Here is a 9668-nt window from a genome sequence, read left to right as displayed (position 1 = left end):
AAGTCTATTATTCACCTCTAGAACATTGTAGAACTTGGAATACCGACAAGTCTATTATTCACCTCTAGAAGTTGATGGAACTTGGAATACCGACAAGTCTATCAGTCACCTCTAGAATATTGTAGAACATGGAATACCGACAAGTCTATCAGTCACCTCTAGAAGTTGATGGAACTTGGAATACCGAAGTCTATCAGTCACCTCTAGAAGTTGATAGAACTTGGAATACCGACAAGTCTATCAGTCACCTCTAGAACATTGTAGAACTTGGAATACCGACAAGTTTATTATTCACCTCTAGAAGTTGATGGAACTTGGAATACAGACAAGTCTATCAGTCACCTCTAGAAGTTGATGGAACTTGGAATACCGACAAGTCTATCAGTCACCCTAGAACATTGTAGAACTTGGAATACCGACAAGTCTATTATTCACCTCTAGAAGTTGATGGAACTTGGAATACAGACAAGTCTATCAGTCACCTCTAGAAGTTGATGGAACTTGGAATACCGACAAGCCATGCTAGTTTCCGTATTGTATATTTAATTGATTCTCTATGTTAAATAATCGACCATAAAGTGTTGGTATGCAAGTTATAGAAATATAAGATTTGGCTAAGATAACAATAACAAAAATTACAGTGTTTTGTTTTGATGAGTAGATTCTCTTATTTCAAACAAATAATTATTGTGTGCTACCTTTTTATTCTTACAATAAACGCTTCGTCAATTCATTGTATAATTTGTATAATGCATTATTTAAGGGATCATTAATAAAGGTTTTGGGTAATGGATATTAGTTTGACACAAAGGTTCACAACATACATATTTATTGGTGATGTAGAAGAAACATCTGAGGATAGTAAGTGTGTAGAGGAAAAACTTACGTTAACTTCTGTGATCCTAAGTAACATATTAATAAATTAAACAAAGGCGCCATTCTTGAGTATGTCGAGTGAATTATTTTCTCTAAATAAATGACGTATGGAGAAACAGGTACTTCCTATGTGAGAACTGTTGAAGCTTAAAAGCAATCATAAGATGTGAAAGTGAGGTTTTGAAATGACTGACAAATTAAACGTTTCGTTATATGTCTGTATATATATATTAATATAATACCTGTATATATAGATTGCTGTTAATAAAAATCCCACAGAAGTTCAAAGTAAAAACACAAAAAACAAAGGTCATTGCTTTTCTTCTAAGATGCTTCAACTATGGAAAAGATGTTGAAGTTTCCACTTCTTCATGTAGGGTTAGTTGTTGACCTGCACAAAGGCCAAAGGTCTAAAGTCGTTCTAAAGAAGACGCTACGATTGTGGATCCAATAACATACAGTAAAGTTACTAATGTTTTCTTCGTGTCATCGAAGAATGGTTTTACAGTTGAGGCTCCATTTGGAAACGAGTGACTTATTCCTTTTTCTACAATATAATAATAAGAACAGTTAACAGCTAATATTGGTAAAATATGAATTATACTGATTACAAAACTACAGAGACTTCCCATACGTGTGTTTGTATCTATCAACATTAGATGTGTTCTGTCGGACACGTATTGGTTTGTAGTTTACTTTTGTGTGTGTAACTGAAATAGGAGAAACATGTAATTTAAATTTGTTAATATTCAAGTCATGCAGAAAATTATTATAATGTTTAGTCAGAGTCCAAACACAGAAAATTGTGATAGTTTTAAGTCAGAGTAGAACAGAAAATTATCACAATGTTTAGTCAGAGTTCAAGAACAGAAAACTAGGTTAGTTTTAAGTCAGAGTAGAACAGAAAATTGTGATAGTTGTAATTCAGAGTTCAAGAACAGAAAACTGGATTAGTTTTAAGTCAGAGTAGAACAGAAAATTGTGATAGTTGTAATTCAGAGTTCAAGAACAGAAAATTATTTTAATGTTATGTCAGAGTAAAAAAACAGAAAACTGGGATAGTTTTAAGTCAGAGTAAAACATAAAATTACTGGAATGTTAAGACACAGTGCTAGAGAGAAATTTCTGAATTTTAAAATAATTTTAATGGTTTTGTCAACCAGTTTTTAAAGAATGCAAAGTTTGAAAGGTTAAAGATACAGTTTCTTCAAACTTAAAATAATTTTTAAAGTTTTTTCCCTAAAATGAAGGAATAAATGAAAAGTAGCTAAACACGTGTTATCCACACGATACTGTTCTGTTTCTTCAGATATTAAACTTTCAATAACTAGTTTTCGGAGATTAAACAAAGTTTCTTTGCATAATTAAAAGCTGTTAATGCTTCTCAAAAATACGCACGAGAGGATTTGGTTTAAGAAACTGACACTTACCCGGTAGCTTCATGTTGTTTTCAGTAACAGGAAATTGACCCTCAAATATACTCTCGATTTCAGGCGTTGTAGTCACAATGTCACCTGATTATATTAAAAACATAAGTAGATGGAGAAACATTTCAGAAACTATTTTTATAAAGTTTATTTCGTCTCTAAAAACTCAATAAAAATGTTTCGTTTCTTTCCCACTCGGTGTTCAATAGATTCAGCGAAACTTCTTGTTATAGGATTTATTGTAAGTTAGATGCCCAACAGACACAGCGGTTGTTCAGACATTTTCAAATTTAATACTGTTTTCTCAATAAACATATTTCTGAAGTGTTGGTTTTTGTTGTTTCTTGTTAGCGGAAGTGAGCTATTTATCTTTTATTTTCGATAAAATATAAAATAAAATAATTCTATAACACTCTTCAAAACGAATACAAGTGTTAAAACACTTCTCTAATATTTTCAATGGTACTGTATGTAATATAACACTTCAGTAATATTTTTAATGGTACTTTATGCAATATAACACTTCAGTGATATTTTCAATAGTACTGTATGTAATATAACACTTCAGTGATATTTTCAATGGTACTGTATGTAATATAACATTTCAGTGATATTTTCAATGGTACTGTATGCAATATAACACTTCAGTAATGTTTTCAATGGTACTGTATGCAATATAACACTTCAGTGATATTTTCAATAGTACTGTATGTAATATAACACTTCAGTGATATTTTCAATGGTACTGCATGTAATATAACACTTCAGTGATATTTTCAATGGTACTGTATGCAATATAACACTTCAGTAATGTTTTCAATGGTACTGTATGCAATATAACACTTCAGTGATATTTTCAATGGTGCTGTACGTAATATAACACTTCAGTGATATTTTCAATAGTACTGTATGTAATATAACACTTCAGTGATATTTTCAATGGTACTGCATGTAATATAACACTTCAGTGATATTTTCAATGGTACTGTATGCAATATAACACTTCAGTAATGTTTTCAATGGTACTGTATGCAATATAACACTTCAGTGATATTTTCAATGGTGCTGTACGTAATATAACACTTCAGTGATATTTTCAATGGTGCTGTACGTAATATAACACTTCAGTAGTATTTTCAATGGTGCTGTACGTAATATAACACTTCAGTAGTATTTTCAATGGTGCTGTACGTAATATAACACTTCAGTGATATTTTCAATGATGCTCTACGTAATATAACACTTCAGTGATATTTTCAATAGTGCTGTACGTAATATAACACTTCAGTAGTATTTTCAAGAAGTCTCTACATGATCAAATATGTCTGTAATATTTTCAAAGCCATGGTACATGTACATGATAAAATATGTCTGTAGTGATCTCAAGGGGACTTCACGAAATAAAGTAATTCCAAAGAACTTGGCTGCGTCATATTAAAGCAATTTTGGAGCCACGTCGTTACAGTCCACATTACCACGTCACATTATGTTTTGTCTGATGACCATGAATATTAACACTAACATTCCATCACAAAAGGTACCGTTTTAAGGTTGTACTTTGACAATAATTTTTGATGTCACTTACAACAGTCTGATAACACTGGAATTAATGTGCAGCAAGTTTAGAATACCAAGAATACCTGTTTATTCTTCAGCTGCTTGAGGCGAGCAAGAGTGACACTAATATGCCATAAAGGGAGGGAGCTTGTGGGCTCGTGACTTGTGTCAAACGAAGATACTTGTTGATTATACTACATACTGTTACCTGAGGCACGTGTATGACTTTTGCCACTGACTTTAGTATCGTAGGTTCTCGCTTATTATAAGGCGCCGTACTTTACCTGCTACGATTGAGATGTGATTTGCTGTACGTTTCTTTCGGAGTGGTCCAGGTACCTTAATCTGATCCATATTCTGTTGCGTTTCAATACCATTACATAATTAGATATCCCTATCTTGGATATTTTGAATATTCAATCTAAATACAACTTCATGATCTGACTGTATCAACAGTTTGTGTCGGAAAGGGCTTTAAGTTTCTTTTAAAATAGTAACCAATTTTATGTAGTTACGAAACTACATACGAAACTAACCCACTTAAAAATGTATCAGTGATGCATACCGTACGATCACGAATTTTTACTTACTGTGGTTGTCACGTGACTGTAAAATGATTATATTTAAAATATTTTTCATATAACGTACTCAAGCATATAAGATAAACTAACACAGTATTTTCAACGTATATGATAATTTACTCTAGTATTTTCAAGTGGATTGTAACGACTGTGTGTGATAATCTACTAAACTGCTTTCAAGGAACAAAAACTGTTTATCATTTTTCTGGCAACGGAAGAGAACAGCGAATATTAGAACATGGGCAGGTGGATAAGGCTTTCGACTCATAATCTGAGGGTCACAGGTTTGAATCCCCGTCACACTAAACATGCTCGCCCTTTCAGCCGTGGGGGCGTTATAATTCGACGGTGAATCCCACTATTCGTTGGTAAAATAGGGTGGTGATGACTAGCTAGCTGCCTTCTCTCTTATCTTATACTGCTAAATTAGGGACGGTTAACGCAGATATCACTTGAGTAGCTTTGCGCGAAATTCAAACCAAACCAGAATCGTTACAAATATAACATAAATATAATAAAATATAATATAATAAAATAATATAATATAATAAAATATAATAAATAAATATAATAATATAATAAAATATAATAAATAAATATAATAATATAATAAAATATAATAAAATTATAATAAATATAATTGAATTCAAAACTTACTTAATACAAACCTTGAAACGGATTATGCACTCTTGGCCTTCAGTGTAGTCAGTTAAAACAGTTTCTCGGTCTTTCTACAAGTTTGTCGTTATAAATGTAGTGGTCGGTTCATTGTTAACTTGCGTTTGATTGTTTATGACGTCAAACAATTTAAACTAGGTGCGGGAAAAATAAATTGCACACACTTTATTAAAATAAATTATGTTTCTCGGTCTTTCTACAAGTTTGTCGTTATAAATGTAGTGGTCGGTTCATTGTTAACTTGCGTATGATTGTTTATGACGTCAAACAATTTAAACTAGGTGCGGGAAAAATAAATTGCACACACTTTATTAAAATAAATTATAAAATGACTTCATTGTAAATTTTACATATTTGTAGAAAATAAAGAAACATATACGTAGTTTATATTGTATATCATTAGTTTATCTAAAAATACTAATAAAAACACTGGTAGATTTGGTTTGTTTGGAATTTAACACAAAGCTATTCGAGGGCTATCTGCATAAGCAGTCCCTAATTTAGCAGTGTAAGACTAGAGGGAAGGCAGCTAGTCATCACCACCCACCGCCAACTATTGGGCTACTCTTTACCAATGAATAATGGGATTGACCATAACATTATAACGCCCTTACGGCTGAAAGGGCAAGCATGTTTGATGTGATGGAGATTCGAACCCGCCACTCTCGAATTACGAGTCGAGTGCCTTAATCACCTAGCCATGCCGGGACACGCTGGTAGAAAACACGTCAACGCAAATACACTTATCATAAACGGACATAGAAATGACAACAACATTAAGAAATGTATTTTAAATGCTTTTAAAACTAGCACTAAAGTAACAGATAGAACCCTGTGTATGAATGGATACAAATATTTTTTTCACAATTTTTTGCCAATGTTCTAAATTATTAGAGAGAGAAAAACAACACCAAATGACAAAACAATGAAACCTGAGACACATTAACGTCAGATGTAAAGAAATACAACCGGTGTATTCTTTCAATCTAGTTTCTATTTTACTTTAAGATTTCATTCTGTTAACAACAATATTTAATTAGGATAACTGAAATAATTTCATTAGATAAGTTCAGAGTCACCGTTAATCCCATAACGACATCGGTATTTTCATGACAGCAATATTTATCTAAAGGTAATGTTAAGACAAACGTACATGGACGTGAACTTGGTGCTTCCCTCTCAGACTACCATCAGTTAAATAATGACTGCATTAAGGCTGTTACTAGAACGACACTATATTTTGATAAAATGTTTAAACAACTTTCGTAAATCAAATGTAATAATTAACTACGAAAAATTCTTAAACATGTAAGATTATTTAAGCATTTATCTTGAATAAGGTATAAATATTTATTCTGAAGGAAGTTTAAACCGTTACGCTAAAGAAACGTCACCCTGAAGAATGATTAATATATATGTAAATTTGTTTACTTTCCACTTAACCTTTACCAATAGACTTACCGTTTCTTCGATTATCAGGAAATAGGTTATTCAAAAACACTCTGTCACTTGTAGTAAAATGGTATCCTAGAACAGAACAATTCATTACTTAATAACCTAGAACAGAACAATTCATTACTTAATAACCTACAAGAGAACAATTCATTACTTAATAACCTAGAACAGAACAATGCATTATTTAATCACCTAGAACAGAACAATGCACTAATTAATAACCTAGAACAGAACAATTCATTACTTAATAACCTAGAACAGAACAATTCATTAATTAATAAATAGAACAGAACAATTCATTACTTAATAACCTAGAACAGTACAATTCATTACTTAATAACCTAGAACAGAACAATGCATTACTTAATAACCAAGAACAGTACAATTCATTACTTAATAACCTAGAACAGAACAATGCATTACTTAATAACCTAGAACAGAACAATTCATTACTTAATAACCTAGAACAGAAAAATTCATTACTAAATAACCTAGAACAGAACAATTCATTACTTAATAACCTAGAACAGAACAATTCATTACTTAATTACCTAGAACAGAACAATTCATTACTTTACAACCTAGAATAGAACAACTCATTGCTTAATAACCTAGAACAGAACAACTCGTTACTTAATAACCTAGAACAGAACAACTCATTGCTTAATAACCTAGAACAGGACAATTCATTACTTAATAACCTAGAACAGAACAATTCATTACTTAATAACCTAGAACAGAACAACTCATTACTTAATAATCTAGAACAGGACAATTCATTACTTAATAACCTAGAACAGAACAATTCATTACTTTATAACCTAGAACAGAACAATTCATTACTTAATAACCTAGAACAGAACAACTCATTACTTAATTACCTAGAACAGAACAATTCATTACTTAATAACCTAGAACAGAACAATTCATTACTTAATAACCTAGAACAGAACAACTCATTACTTAATAACCTAGAACAGAACAATTCATCACTTAATAACCTAGAATTGAACAATTCATTACTTAATAACCTAGAACAGAACAATTCATTACTTTATAACCTAGAACAGAACAACTCATTACTTAATAACCTAGAACAGAACAACTCATTACTTAATAACCTAGAACAGAACAATTCATTACTTAATTACCTAGAACAGAACAACTCATTACTTAATTACCTAGAACAGAACAATTCATTACTTAATAACCTAGAACAGAACAACTCATTACTTAATTACCTAGAACAGAACAATTCATTAGAACAGAACAATTCATTACTTAATAACCTAGAACAGAACAACTCATTACTTAATAACCTAGAACAGAACAATTCATTACTTTATAACCTAGAACAGAACAATTCATTACTTAATAACCTAGAACAGAACAATTCATTACTTAATAACCTAGAACAGTACAATTCATTACTTAATAACCTAGAACAGAACAATTCATTACTTAATAACCTAGAACAGAACAATTCATTACTTAATAACCTAGAACAGTACAACTCATTACTTAATAACCTAGAACAGAACAATGTTAAATATTAAAACAATTTATTGTACCAGATCTTTGTAACATATTACAACAGTTTTTTTGCCAAGCTCTTTGTTTATTTCTGTCTCAGTTTCAGCACCCTGTTGTTTTGGATAAATTTAAAATATCTTGTTTTTTTATCCTTTCTAAGATTTATATATAAAATTAGAAATGTCTTCCTGCTATTACTACTAATGATTCTTGATACGTGGCTGTATTTTGTATATGTAAATATGTTACTTGTTTTAGTGCTGACAGGAAGTTATAACTACGTACGTATGATGATAACTGGATACTGGAAAACACATTATTAACATACAGAGATAAATAGAGGTTATTTAGCAATGAAACTCAAACATATTTTACACAGGTATACTGATAATTAGAAACTACAAAAAAAAAACGTAATAATCAAAATATTAATAATTAAGATTCAGCACAAAAAATTGGTTCACACTAACACTAATAATCAATGTAAAAATACAAAGGTTAAATACGTTATGTTAAAACGATTCTTAACATGTAAATCACGTGAGTCACAGTCGATTTTTGTGGTGAGGAGGGATGTATAAGAACTACTTTTTATAGTTGTTTGTCGTTCTGTAGGGTAGTGTGACAACTGATCTGTTTTGACAAGAATATTTATAAAAAAAAAACTATTTCTGAATCACAGTATTCGTACAATTGTTGTTGTTTAAAATTAAGCACAAAGCTACACAATGGACTATTTGTGCTCTGCCCACCACGGCTATCGAAACCCGCTTTTTAGGGTTGTAAGTCCGCATACATACTGTTGAGCCACTGGGGCGCTCGTACAATGAGATATGAAGATATATCAAGGGAGGGGATGAGAATATGGGATATTCCTTGTGCTTAATTGTTCGGTTGGGTTTGAATTTCCACCAAGGATACACGAGGCTTATCTGCGCTAGTCGTCCCTAATTTAGCAGTGTAAGACTAAAGGGAAGGTAGGTAGTTATCACCACCAACTTTTCTACTACTTTTTTACCAACGAATAATGATATTGACCGTCACATAAATCCTACACGGCTAAAAGCGCGCGCATATTTGGTACGATGGAGATTCGAACCCACGACCATCAGATCACTAGTTAAGTGCCTTAACCACCTGGCCATGCCGGGCCGCTTAATGGTATTAGAAAACAAATAAATACATACCAGCTTGGAACACGGAAGGAGACCTCGAACCTTGTTCTGTCAAGCAAGTTAGGGCGTTTTGTGATACTCTGAGAAACGTAAAACGTTAGTGACACAAGCCCTAAGTGATAACATAATTAAAGAAGTGTATCTCTGACGGCTGACATGGGTGTTAACAATTTTCCTTAAATAAAGTAGAGAATAACATTTCGACCTTCTGAGATCATCTCAGGTTAACAAAGAGTTAACAAAAGTTAACAGGTTAATCTGAAGATGACGTAAGAAGGTCGAAATGTTGTTCTCTACTTTATTTTGGTAAAAGTGTTAATATCCGTATCAGCTGTCCTGAGATATATTTTTTTACTTCAAGTGGGTTTCTCGTCGTTACGAATGAC

At 31.9% G+C, this 9668-nt stretch overlaps 1 protein-coding gene across 1 annotated transcript in view; it reads right to left on the bottom strand.

Moving 5' to 3' along the window:
- Positions 1-421: 421 nt before the first annotated feature.
- Positions 422-9668, bottom strand: part of LOC143241945 (lachesin-like) — a 78248-nt gene continuing 69001 nt past the window's right edge. Inside the window, exons 7-9 of the mRNA XM_076485262.1 lie at positions 6581-6646; positions 2307-2390; positions 422-1423 (exon numbers count right to left, since the gene is read on the bottom strand). Of these exons, the coding sequence (XP_076341377.1) occupies positions 1287-1423; positions 2307-2390; positions 6581-6646 (287 nt within the window). The 3' untranslated portion in view covers positions 422-1286. The remainder of the gene's footprint in view (positions 1424-2306; positions 2391-6580; positions 6647-9668) is intronic.

This window comes from Tachypleus tridentatus, unplaced genomic scaffold, assembly GCF_004210375.1.
Source record: "Tachypleus tridentatus isolate NWPU-2018 unplaced genomic scaffold, ASM421037v1 Hic_cluster_1, whole genome shotgun sequence".
NCBI classification, from domain to species: domain Eukaryota; kingdom Metazoa; phylum Arthropoda; class Merostomata; order Xiphosura; family Limulidae; genus Tachypleus; species Tachypleus tridentatus.
Note: the sequence above shows the minus strand (reverse complement) of the source record. Positions and strands in the feature narration are given on the sequence as shown.